General features: G+C 42.9%; 1 protein-coding gene across 5 annotated transcripts in view; it reads left to right on the top strand.

Annotated features, from left to right (window-relative positions):
* Positions 1–23,423, top strand: part of EEF2K (eukaryotic elongation factor 2 kinase) — an 87,745-nt gene that overhangs the window by 11,471 nt on the left and 52,851 nt on the right. For all 5 annotated transcript variants that reach the window (XM_037067280.1, XM_037067279.1, XM_037067276.1 and 2 more), the window contains exon 2: positions 14,964–15,297. In XM_037067280.1, the coding sequence (XP_036923175.1) occupies positions 15,040–15,297 (258 nt within the window). In that variant the 5' untranslated portion in view covers positions 14,964–15,039. The remainder of the gene's footprint in view (positions 1–14,963; positions 15,298–23,423) is intronic.

The raw sequence follows: 23,423 nt of genomic DNA, 5'->3' as shown, positions 1-23,423 counted from the left end.
GGCACATCATAATTACATTGCCCAAGATTAAAGTGAAGGAGAGAATTCTAGAAGCAGCAAGAGATAAGGGGACAGTCACCTACAAAGGAGTACCCATCAGACAGTCAGCGGATTTCTCAAAAGAGACCTTACAGGCAAGAAGGGGCTGGAAAGAAGTATTCCAAGTCATGAAATCCAAAGACCTACAGCCAAGATTGCTTTATCCAGCAAAGTTTTCATTTAGAATGGAAGAACAGATAAAGTGCTTCTCAGATAAGATCAAATTCAAGAAGTTCATCATCACCAAGCCCTTATTATATGAAATGTTAAAGGGACTTATATAAGAAGAAGAAGATGAAAAATACGAACAGTGAAAGGACAGCAAACACACAGTTATTAACAACCACACCTAAAACAAAAGCAAAGCAAGAGGACAGCTAGATCGGAGCAGAACCATAGAAATGAATATCACATGGAGGGTTAACAACATGGGAGTGGGTGGAGGAGAAGGGGGAGAAGGTACAGAAAATAGCATAGACAGTAGATAGAAAATAGGGGGGAGGGCAAGAATAGTAGGGGCAATATAGAATGTAATGAACTTGAGACACATGGTCATAAACTAAAGGGGGAGAATGGTGGGGGAGGGAGTGTGTAGGGTGGAGGAGATGAAGGGGGGGAATAGAACAACAACTGTAATGGTATAATCAATAAAATATATTAAAAAGAAAAAAGGAAAAAGAAAAAAAACCCTTCAGTTCTCCATCCAACAACCCTTTCATGCTAATACCTGTATTTCTAATAGGAAAAAACTGATCTGATTTTCAAACAGAGTGCTTCTTGAAAAGTCTTCTGGAACAAATTAAGTTTGAGAGGCAAGCTTCCTCTATATTTAAGGTATACAATGTGATGATTTGATATAGGAATATATTGTGAAGTGGCTACCACAATCAAGCTAATTAACACATCCATCTCTTCACATAGTTACCTTTTTTATGTGTGGTAGAAACACTTAGGATCTACTCTCTTAACAGATTTCCTATGTACAATATGGTATTATTAACTATAGTCACCCTGCTGTACATGAGCTCTCTAGGACTTCCCCACCTTGCATAATGGAAACTCTACCCTCTCACCAGCTTCTCCATTCCCCCCACCTCAGCTCCTGGCAACTGTAGTTCTGCTCTCTGTTTCTGAACGTTCGGCTTTTTAGATTCTACAAGTTAGTGAGATCATGGAGTATTTGCTTTTTTGTGTCTGGCTTATTTCATTTAATAATGTCCTCCAGGTATATATATGCGTGTTTTTGCAAATGACAGAATTTCCTCTTTTTTGACAGAATAATATTCCATTGTGTGTATTCACCACAGTTTCTTTATTCATTCATCCATCAATGGACACAGGTTGTTACTATACCTTGGCTGTTATGAATAATACTGCAGTGGACATGGGGGTATATCTCTAAGACAGTTTTTTACCCCCTAGTTTGAATATCTAGAGCTCAGGATATCTTTGGAACAAGTCAGGTACAGCCCAAGGGCAGCCTCACTCTGCTTAGTTCTCCTTCCCAGGGTGGCGCTGAGGAGGCAGGCAACTGCCTCTCTGCCTTGCAACTCCTGCCATTGGCAGATGAGAAAGTCTCTGTCAAGTGCGTAGCATGGCACCTGGGTTGTAGTAAGCTGTTCACATGTGTTACGTATCTGTCTTATTCAGTAAAAAGCATGCATTTTTGAGGTTATTAGGGACAAAAGTCTCTTCTGCTTTCTTGCCACTCATTTGCAGTTCAAAAGCCACCTCTTCATTCTTGCAGTGAGAACTCATGCTAAGCTGAGAAACCCATAGCTCCTTCTGATTGGTGCAAAAAGAGACAGAATTTTTGGTATGCTCTCTAAAGGAACCAAGAGATACCGGTCTGGGGTTGCATTGAGAAAGGGATGTGAAGCTACCTCTAATTTATTTCACCAGGAAATCAATAGATAAGGACCAAACTAGGTAAATTAAGAAAAAGCAGAATACGCATATTCTCTAGAGATGTGGAAGTAATTTCCATGAGTAACATCTAGAGTATTTGGAAGTGGTTGTCTCTGCAGGCGGGGGGCAGGGTTGCCACATACTGCTGCAAAGGCTGCTCACTGCAGTTGAGCAGCACCCTGCCTATGTGGTCATACACAGTGGCCCTAGTAGGACAGGGGTGTTATTTTTAGCTATGTGCTATAATGAAAGTGTTATTTTTTAATTATGTAGAAATAATATAAGCCCTAAGTCCCGACTGGGTTTTGCACTTTAATATTGCAGGTGACAAAAAAACCTATTTGTAGCCAGCCAAGTTGTCCCTCTACCCCAGCCTCTGACAGGCAATGGTTTTTGTGTCATGTAATGCGGAAGTTCAGGTGGGTCATTTGTCTTTGGGAATGTTTGGATTCAGGGTCTCAAGTGATGTCATCACTACTCATTTTTCTTTGTCTTTCTTCTTGTGCTCTCCACCAAATGTCAGCTTTGTTCTCCCACCTCAGTCTTTGTCTCAGATTTATACTCTGGAGGAAAGGATTAATCTCATCCAGTCACTCAAGCTGAAGCCCCAGGCTTATCTGCAGTTGGGCAAGATTGGTTTGACTTGAGTCACATGCCACCTCTGAGCTAGTCACTGTGGCCAGGTGCCCAAATTGTGTTCTTCTTAGATCTGGGACACATGACTCCCCCAGTGACTTGGTTGTGGATCCTAAACCCCAGGCATATGGCATGAAAGCTGGGGATATGCAGATCCCAGAACAGAAGCAAGTACATGACATAAGGTGGCCCACAAGTCAGCCTGTCTGTCCACTGTGGTTGCAGTTGAGGACTAGTGGGTGCTGGGCATATATACTAGTGTGTGCACTGGCTGGCTCAGTGCAGGCCACATTTTCTTGGGATGCTGGCTCCCAGAGTGATGGGTGGGAGAGTATAGCTCATTTCTACAACAGGTATAGCTCATTTCTACCTGGGGAGGAGGGTAGTTCTTGGGGAGGAGGGTAGCTCCTGGGGAGGAGGACCGATAGCCTTGACCTGGGCATTTCAAACACCATTTTCTGACTAGTGGCTGCTTGAGTAGCCTATAGCAAGATGCCGTGAGAGCAGTGATTTGGTGGCCAGAGCATAAATAGCTTGTCCTTTGAGGATCCTGGAGAAGCTTGGTTGGTTGCTAATCAGACATCTAGGTCATTAGCCTTGCAGGACCCAAGGCTTAGCCCCCTTTATTTCTGATATTGGAAATGATGATAATAATAGCTACTATGTTTTAATGCTTGCTCCATGCTAGCACTGTCAAGGTGTGGGCACAGTTCTGCACTCCACATTGTAGTGAGGAAGCTAAGGCTCAAGAGGTGAAGTCACACAGCTAGTAAGTGACAGAACTAGGGCTGAAACTTGGTTTGCCTAAATCAGAACCCCACTTAGCTGCATCTCCATAGAAATATCTTCCCAGAGTATGTTGGGAACTGGGAGGGGACCATGTGAATGCCTGAGTGAGGGAAGATGTGGAGGCAACTTTGCCCTCAAGTACCCCCCCCCCCCGTCTGCCACGGATGAAAGTAAACACTACCAAGACATGATCTGCTTGGGGAGGAGAGGTGGCCAGTTTCTCAGAGGAAAAAGGCCTTGAGCCCCCTCCTCCAGGGGCTTTTATTGGGTTGTAATACACAGGAATATAGGGTGGCAAGGATCAAACAGTAGATAACATTTCAAAGAAATCTGAGGGCTTAGTCTGAGTCAGAGTTTGTCAGGAAGGGGGTTTGCAGAAACTTTGGAAGACATACTCATTTCCTGCTCTGACCCTTAAAATATGAATGAAAGAACTCTTAGCAAAGCAGGTTTCACAGGATTTTTAGGAATTCTTTCTCATGCTAGATTTATCCCCGGATTTGCTCTAGCAAGGCAAGGAGCTGCACCCCTCTGCATCAGGTTTTCAGGCTGAAGTGGATTAGAGCCAGGAAGCACTTCTCCCAGAGGACATGGGGACTCGGGCTATGTCATGTAGCCGGGGGAGCAAGGGTCCATTGTTCCCTCTTTGTCACAGCCCCCTGAGTACTTCCATGATGGCCTCCCAAGTGATCAAGTCTGGCTTAGGTTGCCCCTCTCTCTGTGAGGAGTCTTACCCGTCATTGACTTTCGACCATGCTTTGGGGGCAGGGAGGAAACTGAGGCAACATTTACTACCAGAGACAAGCCTTTGTCTCCTGCGGCTCACATTCCAGGGGTCGCTCGCTCATCCTTAGCCATGGGAGGTAGTTACAATTCCTGCAACCAGGCAGAACGGTCCCCAACAGTCAGAGCAAACCTTTTAAAGAATCCTGACATACTGGGAGCTAGGGTCCTGCTCCTGGTCTCAGTCTCTCACTCACAGGAACAGGGCCCAGGGAAGCCTAAGTTAGATGGAGGTTCCTAGGAAGATGGGTTCCCCAGCTGGTGTTAGAACAGGCATTGTGGAGCTGAGTTATGAGCCATTTAAGTCTCCTTGCCTGTCTACGGGAATCCAGTATCTTCCACTGCGCAGTCTTCATGGGCAAATGTGGGAGCAGCTGTCACATTAGGACTCTGGATTGAGGTCACAGTTTTCCCAGGCTGATCCTACCAGGCACCAACTTGTTATAAGGTATTTTATGTGACTTTTTATAATATGGGAAAGAAGGGCCTACTGGACCAGATAGAATTAGCAAGTAGTAAGAAAAAAAGAAAATTACTATACATTATATAAGGTTAGATAGTAAAGTCTGAAGATTGTCAGTCCAGGGCTGTTATGCTGCCTCACGATATAAGGTTATGCTGCCCCAGGCCTCCTTTATTGTGGCTCTACCTTCCTTAGCACATGACTTCCTCATGTTTAAACATAGTGCTTGAACTCCAACCATCACACTTTCATTCCAGCTAGCAGGAAGGAGGGAGAGCAGAAGGGGACATTTCTTCTCTTCCTTTAAAAACCCTTCCCTAAAATTGAAAACTGTCTTTCTGCTTATATCCCCTTGGCCAGACTTGGTCACATGGTCACACTTAACCCCAGTGGACTCTGGGAAGTGTAGATCTATTCTGCGTGGCCATGTGCTTAACCCAAGACCAGTGGTTCTATTATTAACAGGGAGAGAAGAGCCCTGGCTGGTGTACCTCAGTGGATTGAACGCGGGCCTGCGAACCACACGATTGCGGTTCGATTCCCAGTCAGGGCACATGCCTGGGTTGCAGGCCAGTTCCCAGCAGGGGACTCATGAGAGGCAACCATACATTGATATTTCTATCCTTCTCTCCTTCCCTTCCCCTCTAAAGATAAATAGCTGTGTTGAGCAAATTTATGACAACTGAAAAGCCATAAAACATCGTGCTCACAGTTCTGGAATACATATCAAGTGTCTTCTGAGAACAAAGCACCATGCTAGGCAGGGTCATAGCTGCTTGTCTGCAGCTGCTTTTGTTTCCCAGGGCAGAAGAGAATGTCAGGTCTATGGTAGACATGGCCAAGGACCAGGTTTCTGGTGATAATTCCCTTGTGAACTGACTGCCATGGAACCCACATTTGCCTACTCAGCTCCCTTTACAAATGGGGCTGCTGGTGACATGAATTAATTTGGTTGAGGTCACCAGTAGTCCAGGCTCCTAACACTGTGCTACACTGCCTGGAGGTCTGCAGGGTGAAGCTGTGGCCCCCTCCTCTGGCATCATCTCAGCCCCAATGGCCAGTGACCTGGCCGGGCCTGCTGGCAGCTCCAGGCTCTACACTGTCTTGGTCAGCAGGGATTTTGGCCAAGGGCTGACCAGGGCTGAGTAGCACGGGGGCTGGGGAGGGAGGGGAGATTCAGGCATGGGCCAGGGAAGGTTTTGGTGACAAGCAGGATCAGTGGTTCAGCCACTGGATCCAGGAAGTGACCGTGCTTTGCACCGAGGGTAAGATCAGTGATTGTCCAATTGAGTCAAGGAATCAGTATGGCTGATGCATTGAGGTAAACGAATAAAAAGTAAGAACAACAAAAAAAGAAATTAAGTAGGCCAGAAAGTGGCAAAGCTGAGCACAATTTCCTGAGATTTCAGTTTATGTTTCATGGGTGTGAATTGGATTAGGATATAAATGTACATTGGGTTAGGATTTCCTGCTGTGGTATCAAGAAAGTGCCCATCCTCAGACCTAGAAGACTTCCTGTTGATGGAGAGAGCTGTTAAGAATAACTAGAACCTTGACTGGTGTGGCTCAGTGGGACCTTGTCCTGTAAACAGTAAAGCCAACAGTTTGATTCCCAGTCAGGGTACATGCCTGGGCTGCAGGACAAGTCCCCAGTTGGGAGCATCCAAGAGGCAACTGATCAATGTTTCTCTCACACAATGATGTTTCTTTCCCTCTCTTTCTCCCTCCCTTCCCCTCTCTCTAAAAAATAAATAAATAAAATCTCAAAAAAAAAGAATAGTGGAAATAATTGCCTTGATCCAAATTTTAAAAAGTATTTTACTTATTGCCCTGAGCAGTGTGGCTCAGTTGGTTGGGCACCACCTCTTGAAGCAAAAGGTTGCCGTTGGATTACCAGTCAGGGCACATGGGGTTTGTGGGTTCTGTCCTGAGTCCCCTCTCTCTAAAAGTAAATAAAGTCTTTAAAAAATATGTTTTACTTATTTATTATTTTATATTACAGGCAATCCAGTTTTTTTAGTTTTATTTATTTTGATTTTTTTCACTTTTTAAAAATGTATTTTATTGATTATGCTATTACAGTTGTCCCATTTACCCCCCTTAATTCCCCTCCACCCTGCACACCCTCTCACACCCACATTCCCCCCCTTTAGTTCATGTCCATGTGTCATAACTTCTTTAGCTTTTACATTTCCCAAACTATTCTTGCCCTCTCCCTGTCTATTTTCTACCTACCATCTATGCATATTCTCTGTCCCTTTCCGTCCTCTCTCCTGCTCCCACTCCCCTGTTGCTAACCCTGCATGTGATCTCCATTTCTGTTTCTGTTCCTGTTCCTGTTCTAGTTCTTTCCTTAGTTTGTTTTTGTTTTAAGTGTAGTTGTTAATAACTGTGAGTTTGCTGTTCTTTCACCGTTCATATTTTTATCTTCTTTTTCTTAGATAAGTCCCTTTAACATTTCATATAATAAGGGCTTGGTGAAGATGAACTCCTTGAACTTGACCTTATCTAAGAAGTGCTTTATCTGCTCTTCCCTTCTAAATGATAGATTTGCTGGATAAAGCAATCTTGGATGTAGGTCCTTGCCTTTCATGACTTGGAATACTTCTTTCCAGCTCCTTGCTGCAAGGTGTCTTTTGAGAAATCAGCTGACAGTCATATGGGATCTCCTTTTTAGGTGACTGTACCCTTATTTCTTGTTGCTTCTAGGATTCTCTCCTTCATTTTAATCTTGGGTAATGTAATTATGATGTGCCTTGGTGTGTTCCTCCTTGGGTCCAACTTCTTTGGGACTCTCTGGGCTTCCTGGATTTCCTGGAAGTCTATTTCCTTTGCCAGACTGGGGAAGTTCTCCTTTATTATTTGTTCAAATAAGTTTTCCACTTGTTGCTCTTCCTCTTCTCCTTCTGGTACCCCTATAATTCAGATGTCAGAATGTTTAAAGATGTCCTGGAGGTTCCTAAGCCTCTCCTCAGTTTTTTGAATTCTTGTGTCTTTATTCTTTTCTGTTTGGTTATTTCTTTCTTCCTTCTGGTCCACTCCATTGATTTTAGTTTCAGTTTTCTTTCCATCACTGTTGGTTCCCTGTGCATTTCGCTTAGTGTAGCCTTCATTTTTTAAATCTAATTTGCGACTAAAATCAACCAGTTCTGTGAGCATCCTGATCACCATTGTTTTGAACTGTGCCTCTGATAGGTTGGCTATCTCTTGGTCACTTAGAAGTATTGGCTCTGGGGCTTTGAGCTGTTCTTCTGCTTGAGCCATAATGTTTTGGTCTGTTCGCACCTGTTAAGTATGAGGGGTGGAGCCTTAGGTGTTCACCAGGGTGGGGCCACACAGTAACTGGGCTGTGACGCTGTATATGGGGGTGGGGTCAGAGAGGGAGCAATGGCGTTTGTTCTGCTCTCTCTTGGATTTTATTCCCCTCTGCCACTTCCCACAAATAAATTGGGCCCTTCTGGTGATGATTCCTGTGTGGGTGGATTTGTGTATGTTCTAGGATCCTGTGGGTCTCTCCAGTGAACTCTCCTGTGAGATTGGGAGCCTCTCCCAGCACCACAACCCCCGAAAGTTTTTCCAGTTGGTGCCTTTAAGCTTTAATTCCCGTTGCTGGGGCCCTGGGTTGCGTGATCTGCCCCACTGTTTGTTTGTTTGTTTGTTTGTTTTCCTGGTTTATCTGTACATGAATGTGTGACCATGGTCATTCAGCTACCTTGCGCCCTCACTGGGTCTTCCCATTGCCACCCCATGCCTGGGAGCTGCCAACCGCTGCCTGCATGCCTGGGACGGTCTGGCAGCTACTGCTTTTTCCTGCTGGGACCCCTCTCGGCCACCACCAACTCCACCCCTCTTACTGGTCTGGATGAATGTTTCATTGTTGTCGAACTTTGATACAGTTCAATTTTCTGTCTGATTTGGTTGTGTTTTTGTTTCTAACTTTTTGTTGTCCTTAAATTTGGTTGTGCAAGAAGGTACAGCATTTCCACCTACGCCTCCATCTTGGCTGCTCTCCTCATTTTTTTGAATTCTTGTTTCTTCATTCTGTTCTGGTTGAATGTTTCTTTTTTCCTTCTGGTCCACTCCATTGATTTGAGTCCCAGTTTCCTTCCCATAACTATTGGTTCCCTGTGCATTTCCCTTCATTTCACTTAGTGTAGCCTTCATTTGTTCATCTAATTTGAGACCAAAATCACCCAGTTCTGTGAGCATCTTGATCACCAGTGTTTTGAACTGTGCGTTTGATTGTTGGCTATCTCTTGGTCGCTTAGTTGTATTATTTCTGGACCTTTGATGTTCTTCCTTTCGGCCATTTTTTTGTCTTGTCATGCCTATTACATATGAGGGACAGAGCCTTAAGTGTTCACCAAGGGCAGGGCAACACAGTAGCTGGGTTGTGACGCTGTATGTGCAGGTGAGGTCCGAGAGGGAACAATGGCCCTTGCTCCATTCTCTGTTGCATCTCAGTCTCTTCCGTCATTTTCCCCTTGGAAACTGGGCCTTTCTGATGCTGATTCCCATGTAAGTGGGCTTGTGTGCCTTCTAGGACCCTGTGGGTCTCTCCAACAAACTCTCCTGTGAGTCTGGGAGTCTCTCCTTGTGCCTCAACCCCCACACGTATTTTCAATCAGTGTTTTGAGGCTTTATTTCCTGGTGCTAGGACCCTGGGTTAAGTGATCTGTCTCACTCCCCAGTTATCTATGCACGAATGTGGGACCGCTGCCCAGTCAGCAAGCCACCTTGCCCACAGTGCCCTGCTTCTCAATTGCTGCCTTGCTGGGTCTGCCCATTGACACCCCATGCCCAGGGTCTGCCAGCCACTACCTGGGCGCCCAGGGTCTGCCTGGTGCTGTCTTGTGTGCCCAGGGTGCCTTGTACACCTAGTGTCACCGCTTCCTGTGCTGTGACCCCTCTCTGCCCAGCCACTCAACTCCGCCCCTCCTACTGGTCTGGATGAATGTGTCTATGTCAGTTCCTTGGCTGTCCAACTTTTATACAGTTCAATTTTCTGTTAGTTCTGGTTGTTATTTTGTTTCTAAATTTTTTTGTCCTTATTTTGGTTGTGTGTCTATCTATGCCTCCATCGTGGCTGGAAGTTCGTCAAGTTTTGTGAAAAGTTAAAACAGTATAGAAATGAACAAATAGTTAGAAAGTTCCCTCCAGTCCCACAGCCCATCCCAGTGCTGGTGAGTGTCAGTGGGTCCTGCAGGGAGGTTTTACTGCTTCTACAAACACCCTTTCCTTTTAGCACAAAGAGGGTTACCTTAACGTGCCTGCTCTTCTGCAACCTGCTTTCTAATTAATAGCTTTTCTTGACTATCTTTTTCTTAAACTTTAGCTTTATTGAAATGTAATTTACAAGTCTAACTATCCACTGATGTAAAGTGTACAGTGCTTTTTAGTATATTCACAGAATCATGCAACCAACACAAAATCAGTTTTAGAACATTTCCACCAACTCCAAAGAAACCCGTTAGTACATTGTTCCCCATTCCTCCCTAGCCCCCAACCTTAGGCAACCACTCATGTGCTTCTGGTCTCTGTAGATTTGCCTGCTCAATACATTTTACATAAATAGAATCATTCAATATGTGGTCTTTTGCAGCTCTCTTCCTTCACTTAGCATGATGTTTTATAGATTCATCATGTATCAGTACTTCATTTCTTTTTGTGGTCGTATCCATTATATGGGTAGACCACATTTTTTTTTTAAAGACTTTATTTATTTATCTTTAGATGGGAAGGGAAGGAGAGAAGGAGAGAAATATCAATGTATGGTTGCCTCTCATGAGTCCCCTGCCAGGGGCTGGCCTGCAACCTAGGCATGTGCCCTGACCAGGAATGGAACCGCGATTGTGTCGTTCGCAGGCCCGTGCTCAATCCCCTGAGCTACACCAGCCAGGGCCACATTTGTTTAATTATTCATCAGTTGATGGACATCAGTTTCCCTTTCTGGCTATTATGAATAATGCTACTCTGAACATGCATACGTGTTTTGTGTAGACATAATTTCATGTCTTTGGAGTATATACGTAGAAGTGGAATTGCTGGATCATTCTGTTTAACTTGTTGAGGAAATACCAGACTGTTTTTCCAAGTGGCTGCACCATTTTATATTCCTATCAATAGTGTACGAGGGTTTCAATTTATCCACATCTTTGCCAACACTTTTTACTTTGCATTTTTTAAAACTATATCTCTCCTAGTGGCTTTGATTTATATGTCCCTAATGGCTAATGATGTTGAGCATCATTTCATGTGCTTTTTGTCCATGTGTATATCTTCTTTAGAGAAATGTCTATTCAAGTCTTTTGCCCATTTTTATTTGGGTTGTCTTTTTATTATTAAATTATATGAGTTATTTATGTAATTCCTTATCAGATATATGATGACCAACATTTTCCCCCATTCTGTGAGTTGTTTCTTCACTCTCTTGGTGGAGTCCTTTGAACCATAAAAGTTTTTAATTTTGATGTCCAGTTTATCTATTCTTTTGTAGTTTTTGCTTTTGGTGTTCTGAGAAATCTTTGCTTAACTCAAGGTCACAAAGATTTTCTTCTAAGAGAGTTTTAGGCCTTATATTGAAGTCTTTGATCCATTTGAGTTAATTTTTGTGTATAGAGTAAGGAAGGGCTTCAACTTCATTCTTTTTCAGTGTGTATCCACTTGTTCTAGCACCATTTGTTGAAAAGATTATTCTTTCCCCATTGAATGGTCTTTGTAAGCTTGTCAAAAATCAGTTGGCTGTAAATGTGAGGCTTCATTTCTGGGCTCTCAGTCCCATTCCAGTGATTTATGTGTCAGCCGTTATGCCTGTCCCAGTTGTTTTGATGGCTTTAGCTCAGTTTTGAATTCAGGAAGTGCGACTCCTCCAACTTTGTTTTTCTTTTTTTCAAGGTTGTTTTGACTGTTCTGGGTCCCTTAAATTTCCTTCCGAATTTTAGAACTTGTTTATCAATTTCTACAAAGCTGCCAACTGGAATTTTTCATAGTGATTGGGTTGAACCTATAGATCAATTTGGGGAGTATTGTCATCATAACAATATTAAATCTGATCTGTGAGCACAGGATGTCTTTCCATTTACTTAGGTCCTCTTTAAATTCTTTGACAAATTTTGTTATTCAGTGTACAAGTCATGCACTTCTTTTTTTTTTAATTTTTATTTATCTTATTTATTTAAAAAATTTTTAAAAGATTTTATTTATTTATCTTTAGAGAGGAAGGGAAGGAGAGAGGGAGAGAAATATCAATGTATGGTTGCCTCTCATGCATCCCCTGCTGGGAACCGGGAACTGGCCTGCAACCCAGGCATGTGCCCTGACTGGGAATCGAACCACGATTGTGTGGTTCGCAGGTCCGCGCTCAATCCACTGAGCTACACCAGCCAGGGCAGTCATGCACTTCTATTGTTAAATTCATTCCCAAGTATTTTATTCTTATTGATGCTATTATAGGTGGAATTGTTTTCTTAATTTCATTTTTTGGATAATTCATTACTAGTATATAGAAATAATACTGATTTTTGTATCCTACAACCTTCCTGAACTCTTTCTTAACTATCTTGCATGTCTGCCTGTCCAGAACTCCCATGGTGACAGTTGCACAGCTTCTCATGGTGTAGAGCAGGCCTCCATGGATGAGCATTGTGGGCTGTTACTGGGAACACTCTGGGGGCCACTAATTCATTCTGGGGATATGAATTGAGTCCCTACACTGCCAGGCACTGTGTGAGACACTGGGACATACACAATAAGTAAATGAGATGATTTCAGCTTGGGCTGTGTACTAGAGGAGTGACTGAGTATGCATTTGAGAGGGTTTCTTAATAATTTTTTATTTTTCAATTACAGTTGACATTCAATGTCTTATTAGTTTCAGGTATATAGCATAGTGATTAGACATTTATATAACTTACAAAGTGACCCCCTTTATAAGTCTAGTATCCACCTGGCATCATACGTAACTATTACAATGTTATTAACTATATTCCCCATGACTGTTTTGTAAATGCCAATTTGTACATCTTAATCCTTTCCCCCTTTTCATTCCACTCCCCAACCCCTCTCCTTCTGGCAATCATCAGTTTGTCTCTGTATCTATGAGTCTGTTTCTGTTTTATTTGTTTATTTTGGTTTTTAGATTCCACATACATGAAGTCATATGGCATTTGTCTTTGTCTGATTTATTTCACATAGCGTAATACCCTCTAGGTCCGTCCATGTTGTTACAGATGGCAAGTTTTCATTCTTTTTTATGGCTTGGTAATAATTCCATAGTATATATGTACCACCACTTTTTTATCCACTTGTCTATTGACTGGCACTTGGATTGTTCCCATATCTTGGCTATATTGTAAATAACATTGTAGTGGGAATAAACATGCATATATCTTTTTAATCATTGCTTTGAGTTTCTTCAGATAAATACCCAGAAGTGGGATTGATGGGTTATATGGTAGGTTTTTTTTTAATTTTAATTTTAATTTTTTTAACCACTGGAGCCATAAAAATTTTATTGATGCAGTAGAACACCAAATATTCACAGTTTATCTCTTACCCTCATCCATCTGCTTGTGCTTTACCAAGGCCTCCAAAGTATTAGCCACCTTTTTACTCATCTAGCCAGATAACCATGACATTACCTATCTAGTGGACCCATATTACATCCCACAGGACGTCCTTCCAGTTCAGACCTCTTTGGGCCAGGCTGCAACCCTCTGGCTGCCACTCTGATCATGCTGTTGATTATAATGATTGTGCCCACTTGGCTTTGAATGGTTATATACTATCACCTGCTTCTCTTCTTTCAGATTCTAATCATTGCCTGTGCTCTCTGTGATCCCTGACTTTCCACAGCATCTTTTCCTGTCAGTTCTGGCCACAGAGAGCAGCCACTACTGAACTTCTTAGTGATGTTTATGTTCCTTTTTTATATCACATTACTTGTTGGTTTGGTAGACAATGTCTCCTTCATACCATTGTGTGGAGCAGTTTAGGATAGCTGGAACTCTTTGAAGGATTGATATCCTTTTACTCTATCATGTGGTCAGAAGGGACCCTGGTGTTGCCTCAGATATGACCAGCACTGTTAAAGAAATGTGGTCCAAATACCCTCCACAAGGGCCTCCAATGAGCAAGTTTTGTCCTCCCACTTGAATTCTCTGTTGTAGAAGCTGCTAGATGTGTTGATTCTGGCAATCAAGATGGCTCTGAGGAGCGGATGGCTGGCCATTTGTCCCTTTTCTGTTATCACTCTTTCCCAAGATTGTTCTTTTTACCTTCGTAATTAATTTCTTAAACTTCTGAGCCATGGTTATTATTGCCCAGACTTCATGAATTTTGCTACAGGAAGGTATTGGTCAAAGTTCATAACATTAAGCCCTTTGAGTTAGTTGAGACCACTGGGAAGCAAATGCTGAGATGAAGTTTGGAGTGTGATAGATTACTTGAGGGTAATGCCTTTTTCTCAGAAGAGGATGCAAAATTCTTTGATGAAGTTCATCCTTTCTTGATACCCCATAACTTAAATACTGTGGTATGTGATTGACTATATTTGGACACACTGGCTCTAAGCTCCAGTACTGGGGCAGCAGCTCAAAAGGGATCAAGGCACATGGGGCAAAACTGAATTGTCTGTCATCAGTCTGGTAGCTGCAGGGGCAGCTTTCTCCTAGACAGCAGTGCTGGCAGAGTCTGTTATCAAGGTAGTTCTATTTTTAATCTTTTGAAGAATGAGAGGGGTTCTTTGAATTGAGGAATCAGAGCAGATTTCTCTAGAAATGTGACTTTTGACCTGAGGTCTAGATGATGAGGAAGAACTCAATGTTAGAAGATTAGGAAGGGTGTTCTTGGCACAAGCTGTAGCAAGTACAAAGGCCTGAGGGGGAATGAGTTCCTCACATTCACAGAACCAGAAGAAAGCCAGTGTGCCTGGGGATACCACAGCCTGAGGAGAGGTGGTTAGAGGCCAGTTAACTCGGGCCTTGGGACCTTAAAAGGCATTGGGATTTTATCAGAAATGTAAAGAGAAGCTGAGGGAGGGTGTTAAGCAGGAGAACCTCTTGATCTAAATGTCCTAAAAAATTACTTTAGTTGCTCAAAGAAGCATTTAGTTTCCCTGCCTTGTTTTAAGCACTGAGTTCTTGGATGTGGAATTACTGGGTTGATGGGTTTGTTCTTTTAAAATGTCCCTGCATGCTGCCTACCAAGTGCCTCCCCAAAAGATAGCTATAGTTTTCCATCTGAGAGCTGGTTCTTGTCATCACCAGTGGCATTCAGGTGAGGTGCCAGTGAGCTAGCCCCTCCCTGCACAAGACCCTGCACCCATTCTCTTTCTTCTCCTTTTCAGGGCCCATTCGGAAGCATTTATCCAGGAACTCTGGCTGTACTGCCCACCCCTGGGGCATAACAGGCACTGTGGGAGCATGGCAGATGAAGACCTCATCTTCCCCCTGGGAGGCATTGATGACAGCCAGACCCCTGGGGCCAGCCAGGAGGTAGACTTTGAGGCAGACAGCGATGAAGATGAAGGTTTCTTCATCTGCCCCATCACTGATGATGGGCACACCATCATCAGGGCACACCAGAATGGCAACTCTAAGGTTAATAACTACTACAGCAACCTAACGAAAAGTGAGCAGTATGGCTCCAGTGCATCTCCAGTGAGCTCCTTCAATTTTAAGGTGAGTGGACCATATCCCCCGTCTGCCCCAGCCCTGATCACCTACCACACAGGTGGGCAATTAGGGTCTCTGGTTGAGGTGTTTCCTGTGTTTCTAGACTCTGAGCAGCCCTGTAAATTCTGGGTCTGAGTCTATGCCTGTGAAGCTGATTGTTGGTTTAAAGCAAGTTCATTACTGTCAACCAGTGTTTAGCTGCTCAGGATGCACTTTTGAGTTGTGAAAACCTTGACTAACTTTTTAAGAAATAGAAGAGAATGGAAGAGATTAGAAAATATTGGAAGGCACTACAAATTATAAAGATTTTATTTTTTGGAATGTATAGATACACGTTTGCGCACATCAATGTGGTGATCAGCTTAGCTTCTCCATATATACCAGTTATTACATATTTTTATTTTACCCAGTGTCTGCATGTGTGGTTCCAAGGATGGGATGTGAAATGTCATCATTTGTGTTGGTTGCAGTCAAAAAAGCCACTGCTTATGTTTGGGCATCCCTTTTCTGGATTGAGGAAAAGGGCACTTGTTTTGTTAGGGATTTGTGTTCATATCATGGCAAAGCTTGTATAAAAGAGAGGAAGAAGGGGGATGTTACTGAATTTTTTTATAACTGATGGTGAAAAAATTCTAAATGTAATACTGTTGTCCTTATTTAATTTAATCCTCACAAACGGGTGAAATGCCTAGTAGGCAAAATGCCTGTTACCATTTAGGGACTTGAAATTGTAATTATTTTTTTCTAACTTCTGTATTACTCTGTTTTTAGAAAATAATTCTAGTTTTTGGACAGTGGGATATTTTTTTTTTCAGGGTCAGAATTCTAGTTTGAATCCCTCTGGGGCAGGCAGCTCCAGAAATAGTCCTGTGGGTCTCCTCTAAGGTTAGGGGGCCACTAAAGTGTCAGGCTGTGGCTTGACCTACTTGCCTGTTGAGTGGAGGCTTCTGAAACAGATTGAGCCTCATGGGAAGAGCAGGAGGGCTGTGTGGCCTGCTGTCTGTTCATTTTAGGTCAGGAAGGCTCAAGGACATGTGGATCTCTATGTTGTCCCAGAGGGGCCTGAGGGGGCTACTGAAACAGAAACCAGCTCACACTAGTTTAAGGGAAAAGGGGAATTTTCTGTAAAAGTCTATGATTATTTCTTGGGACTCAGGGATAGAAGGGCTGTCTGGCTTTCAAGGGGACAGATCCAGGACCCTGAAAGCAGTAGTACTATCTCTGTCTATCTTGTCGCTCAATCTCTCTGCTTATTTTTTATTCTTCTCTGCCCTTCAGTCTACACGGTGGGAAAGTGGACCCCTCAAAAGCCCATGATCCCCTCATTCCAGATGGAGCCACATGCAAAGACACATTTGACCTTCTTCCTCCCAATTCCATGAATAGAATCTGCTTGGCCTAGCCTGAGTCAGGCATTCTCCACCTCTTATCCAGTCATTTCTAGCCAGGGCATGGGATGAGGAAGGTGGGGGTCAGCAGAGAAGAGGGGCGTTTTCCAGAGCAGGAGGATCCCGGTGGCCTCCTAGAGGGCAGACCCAGGAGGGGCTCTATCCCCATCAGCCTGTTCTCAGGAACTGGGGGTCTGGTTGGGGCCTTTGGGCAAACACTGGGTGGGTCCCCAAGCTGAAGGGTCTCAGATGTAGAGGGACACAGTCTCTGAACACAGAAACACAGTATGGTAAAGATTTTAAAGGAAGTAGACTGAGTGATCCAGACAAAGAGGTTTGGGTTTAGGATGTGAGCTTCATGATGGAGGACCTGTGCTGGTTTATTGCTCATCCCAGTGCCTCAAGCCATGCTGTGCACATGGTAGGTGCTCTGTTTGGTATCAGCGAGGTGATGGTCGAATGCTGTGAGCTCACTTCAGTGTGGGTGCTGTGTTTCAAAAGGACAGAGAGAAGATATGATAGTATTTACATAAAACATAAATCCTGGTGGGCCATTTCACAGTTGTTATAAAATAAAAATATTTATAGCTCAAATGGCAATTCCATCTCCAAAATTCATCCTCTGCCAAAATGTTCCCACCCGGGGTGCTGTTGGCATTTTGAGAGGGACAGCTCTTATTGGATATTCAGCATGCCTGGCCCCAGATCACAAAATGCCCCATTTCCCCCACTTGTTATGACAACCCAAAATGTTCTCCATAATATATTTGCAAAGCCCACGTGGGGAGGTGCTGCCCTCTATTGAGAACCAATAGAGAAATGTTTGTACAAGTGCTCAGATTTAAATATTCAAAGATGTGCTTTGTTTCTATTGTTTGTAATAAAGAAAATATATAAATGGCCCAAAGGTCCATTCAGAGGAGCCTATTTATAGACTATGGTTCAAACAGAGGGCTCTATTTATATTAGAACAGAGATGACCTTTCTATGTGATTTGAGTTGAACACTAGGCCAAGATATATAAATATTTTATGGGAGAAAGAAATCTGTGACAAGTCCTTGGCACAGTGCTGATTTATAAAACCATCTGTTTTGATTTTCATGTGCTGTTTTGTTTATACATGCTGATAAGTAAAAAGCAAGTGGAAATATAATATGATCCCACTTTTATCAAAAAAACATGTCTATATACATATATTATTTTTTGCATGGCAAAAACTTACCGAAAATTGCATCCAGCAGTCAACAGTGATTCTCTCTGAGGGAGAGAATGCAGTTAAGGGGACTTTGATGATCTACATGATATATATTTTACTTTTTAAAAAGATTTTATTTATTTTTGACTTCTGGCCAAGACGGAAGCATAGGTAGATATGCTTTGCTTCCTTGCACAACCAACAGAAGGATAACAACAAATTTAAAAACAAAAAAAATGAAAGAACTGCCAGAAAGTTGAACTGTATGGAAGTCTGACAACCAAGGAGTTAAAGAAAACATCCAGACTGGTAGGAGGGGCAGAGATGGACAGCTGGGGTAGAGAGGATATGAGACAAGGTGACAGACTGGGTGGGCAAGGTGGCACTTGGCAGATTGAGTGGTCCTACATTAGCAAACAGATAATTCCAGGAGGAACAACTGGGGAGCAAGACAGACTGTAAAACCCAGGGTTCCAATACAGGGAAATAAAGCCTCAGAACCTCTGGCTATAAAAACCTGTGAGAATTGCAGCAGCGGGAGAAACTCCCAGCCTCACAGAAGAGTTCGAAGAGTTTATTGGAGAGACTCATAGGGTCCTAGAACATACACAAGCCCACACACCTAGGAATCAGGTGGGCCTAATTCACTTGTGGGTAGCAGGGGAAGTGGCTGAAAGTGGGGCGAGTGGCATTATTCCCTCTCTGAGCCCACCCCCACATATAGCATCACAATGTAGTGACCTGGGTTGTCCCACCTTGGCAAATATCTAAGATTCTGCCCCTTACTACATAACAGGCACACCCAGTCAAAAAATATGGCCCAAATGAAAGAACAGATCAAAGATCCAGAAAAAGAACTAAGTGATAGGAGATAGTCAACCTATCAGATGCAGAGTTCAAAACACTGGTTATCAGGATGCTCACAGAAATGATTGAGTACAGACACAAAATAGAGGAAAAAGTGAAGGCTATGCAAAGTGAAATAAAGAAAAATATATAGGGAACAGTGAAGGGAAGGAAACCAGAAATCAAGTCAATGGTTTGGAGCAGAAGGAAGAAATAAACATTCAACCAGAACAGAATGAAGAAACAGGATTCAAAAAAATGAGGAGAAGCTTGGGAACCTCTGGGACAACTTTAAATGTTCCAACATCTGAATCATAGAGGTGCCAGAAGGGGAAGAGGAAGAGCAGGAAATTGAAAACTTATTTGGAAAAAATAATAAAGGAAAACTCCCCCAATCTAGTGAAGGAAATAGACTTCCAGGAAGTCCAGGAAGCTCAGAGAATTTCAAAGAAGTCGAATTTACCTAAGATACATCCTAATTAAATTAACCAAGATTAAAGATAAGGAGAGACTCTTAAAAGCAGTGAGAAAAGGAGACTGTTACCTACAAAAGAGTTCCCTTAAGACTATCAGCTGATTTCTCAAAAAATCAGGAAAGAAGGGACTGAAAAGAAATATTCAAAGTCGTGAAAGTCAAGGACCTTCATCCAAGATTATTCTATCCAACAAAGCTTTCATTTAGAATGGAAGGGCAGATAAAGTGCTTCCCAGAGAAGGTCAAGCTAAAGGAGTGCATCATCACCAAGCCCTTATCATATGAAATGTTAAAGGGACTTATCTAAGAAAAAGAAGATGATCAAAACTATGAACAGTAAAATGACAACAGACTCACAACTATCAACAACTGAACCTAAAAAACAAAAACAGAAACAAACTAAGCAAATAACTAGAACAGGAACAGAATCTCAGAAATGGAGATCACGTGGAGGGTTATCATTGGAGAATGGATCGGGGGAGAATGGGGGAAAGGTACAGGGACTAAGAAGCATAAATGGTAGGTACAAAATAGACAGAGGGAGGTTAAGCATAGTATGGGAAATGGACAAGTCAAAGAACTTATATGTGTGACTCATGGACATGAACTAATGGGGCAAATGCTGGTGGAAGGTGTGGTACAGGGCAGAATGGAATAAAAGAGAGGAAAATAGGGGACAACTGTAATAGCATAATCAATAAAACATACTTAAAAATAAATAAAAGTTTTATTAATATTTTTAGAGAGTGGGGAAGGGAGAGAGAAAGGGAGAGAAACATTGATCAGTTGCCTCTTTATTTTTTAAACATTTTATTTATTTATTTTTAGAGAGAGGAGAAGGGAGGGAGAAAGAAAGGAAGGGAAACATCAATGTTTGGTTGCCTCTCACACACCCCCTACTGGGGATCTGGCCTATAACCCAGGCATGTGCCCCGACTGGGAATCAAACCGGTGACCCTTTGGTTTGCAGGCCAACGCACAATCCACTGAGCCACACCAGCCAGGGTGATCAGTTGCGTCTTGTGCACTCCCCAAGCGGGGACCAAACCTGCAACCCAGGCATGTGCCCTGACCAGGAATTGAACCAATGACCTTTCTGTCCTCAAAGTATATCTAACCCACTGAAACACACCAGTCAGGAGTTATTGATTGATTCTTGCATGTGCCCTAACCAGAGATCAAATCCACATCATTGGCATAACAGAATAATGCTCCAACCAACTGAGACATCAAACTGGGCCAACAGAGATAGTTTTGGGTAAGAAGTGACTTGCTCTTTTCTCCTTCTCTCTCATTTCTGTTTTCCAGAATAAGTATATCTGTGTTTTACATTTTTTTAAGAGAGTGGGAAATTGTATTTTAAAATACTGTTTTTTAGGCCTGAAAATACCTTGGGGATCACTCCACATCAGCACACACAGATCTCTTTTTTAAGGTGGATTAAATTGTATTCTGTCATCTGAGGTGCGTGGACTTATTTAGGCAGCCCCCTGCTTGAGCTTTCATTTCTTTTTTGCCCCCTGTCATAATCAGTGCTATAATAAATGTGCTTCTACAGATATCTAGGCAAACTTTTTAAAAGCTTAAATTTTATAATATGTAAATATTATATGAACAAGATAAAAATAATTAAAACTATAAAAATGATATACTGTACATTGAAAAGCCTCCCACCTCTGATCTGTTCCCTGGGGGGCTATCTTTTCTTGCAAGGACAAACATACCAGCCAGAACTTTCCCAGCAGGCAGAGTGTGTGTGTGTGTGTGTGTGTGTGTGTGTGTGTGTGTTTGTCTATCTATGTCTGCAGGTGTTACTCATACCAGTTTATTTAACCTCCATGGAAAACCTTGATGATTAGCATTTGACAGATAGTAAGCCTGAGCCTCTGAATTTAACCACTTGGTGCCCTTCACAACTGCCGCATATATAGTCTTGCGTATTCTGTCCGTATTTTTTTAATGGCTAAATATCATGCCATTGACTGGAAGCAGCATAATATATATAGCCAATCCTCTTGGTTTTTGAGGTCGTTTCCAGGTTCTTCATAGTAAAAACAGTGCTTCCATATTATCCCTGTGTGTATGTTTTTGTGCCCGTGTAGGTGTGTGCGGCCGGCTAAAACCCCTAGTGTTGGAAGGGCTGAAGCAAGTGTTTGTGGGTTTAGAACTTGGCTAGGCATTGCTAGTTATCCTACAAAGTTGTTGCAATAGCATCTGTGGCCCCCCACGATGCATGGGCACCACTACTTCCCATGCCCTTGTCAGCTGACTAGGTGATGACACTGATCATTTCAACCATGCAGCTCAGAGCTTAGTCAAGGGACAGCTATCCCCCAGAATGACACGAAGGAGCCAGTGTTTGATGACTCACTAAGGAAAGAGGCATCTCTGCCCACCTGAGCCCTGAGAGGCCATACCCTGGCAGCACTGGGCTTCCTCCCCTGCCCAGTGACTGACCACAGGATGCTCTGTGGTCAGTTCTGTGCTCTACGTGCACCTCTGGGAATGCACACTTAGAAAGGGAAGCTTAGGCATCCTTGGTTCAAACAGCTTTGGACCTCCAACAAGATAAGGGCCTGCTGGGTAGATGAAGGAAAAAGAGTGATACTGGCACTGGACAGGGCCACCTGGTGACCTGGGCTGAGGACAAAAGGAGGCATAGGAGATTCAAGTCAGGCTGTGGATACTCATCTTTCCAAAGAATGTACTTGTGCTAAAATGCCCACATCATTTGTGGAAATGTTGGGACATAAGGATCCCCCTTTTATTTTATTTTGTAAAATTTTTTAACATCATTAATGAAATAGAATTCATATGCCATACAATCTACCCATTTAAAATGTATGATTCAGTGGCTTTTGGTATATTCATATATGATGCATCCACATCACCACATCAATTTTAGCCCATTTTCATTACCCTAAAAAGAAACCCCATACCTTTTAGCCACCACCCTCAGTGTTCCCATCCAACCCAACCTCTGGCAACCACTAATCTACTTTCAGTCTCTGTGTTCACCTTTTCTGGACATTTCATATAAATAGGATTATCTAATATGTGGCCTTTTGTGTCTGGCTGCTTTCACTCAGCATAGTGTTTTCCACACTCACCCATGTTGTGACTGTCAGTACTTCCTTCTTTTTTATTGCTGAATATTACTCCATCATATGAATAGACCACCTTTTGTTAATCCATTCATTAGCTGATGCACATTTGGGTTGTTTCTCCTTTTTGGATATTATGAACAGTGCTACACAAATCTTGGTGTGGACATGCTTTTATTTCTTTTGCGTAGATACTTAGGAATTGCTGGGTTATGTGGTCACACTCTATGTTTGGATCTAATTCTTTTTGTGAAAGAGCAGGCAACTGGGCTCGACAAGTTTGGGTGTGAGTCCTGGGTCTCCATGTCTGTAGGCAAGTTACCTCCCTGCTTTCTGAGCCTCCGGTATCTCATCAAGGGACTGGGAACTGTCGTACCTGCCTGTCTGCACCTAACAAGGTTGCCAGGATCCTGTCAGGGAGGGGCTCCCAGGAGTCCAGGGCATCATGTCATCCTATTGCTTTTGCTTTGTTGTTATTGTCTCCAGCCTTCCCATCGTGTCCGCTCTAGCCATGTCTCTGAATCTCACTGGTTGAAGAGGAATCAGCTGCTGCTACTGTTTTTGACAAAGATTTCTTCAGGTTTTTCAGCTTTGTTTCTTTTATAGTAATTTGTTTTATTGATCATAGAAGTAATTTGTCTTCCTTGCAGAAAACAATGAAAGTACAGATACAATTTCTATTAAGGACTTTCAGCCAAGATGGAGGCATAGGTAGACAAACTGTGCCGCCTCGCACAGCCAAAATTGAGGACAACAGAAATTTAGAAACAAAAAAAACAACTGGAACTGACAGAAAATTGAACTATATGGAAGTCCGACAACCATTCACCCAGATTGGTAGGAAGGACGGAGTTGATGGCTGGTGTAGACAGGTGGCAGCAGGAAAAAAGCTGCGGCTGGCAGACCCTGGGCATGGGGTGCCAATGGGGTCAGATACAGTGAGGTGTGCAAGGTGCCTGGCTGACCTCGGTCACACATTTGTGTGCAGATAAACGAGGCGAAAATGGGCAGCAAGGCGACCTCACAACCCAGGGCCCCAGCATGGGAACATAAAGCCTAAAAGCACCGACTGAAAACACCTGTGGGGGTTGAAGCTCAGAGAGAGACTCCCAGCCTCACAGGA

The sequence above is a fragment of the Sturnira hondurensis genome, unplaced genomic scaffold (assembly GCF_014824575.4).
Source record: "Sturnira hondurensis isolate 20B ecotype Veracruz unplaced genomic scaffold, ASM1482457v3 Scaffold0017213, whole genome shotgun sequence".
NCBI lineage: Eukaryota > Metazoa > Chordata > Mammalia > Chiroptera > Phyllostomidae > Sturnira > Sturnira hondurensis.
Note: the sequence above shows the minus strand (reverse complement) of the source record. Positions and strands in the feature narration are given on the sequence as shown.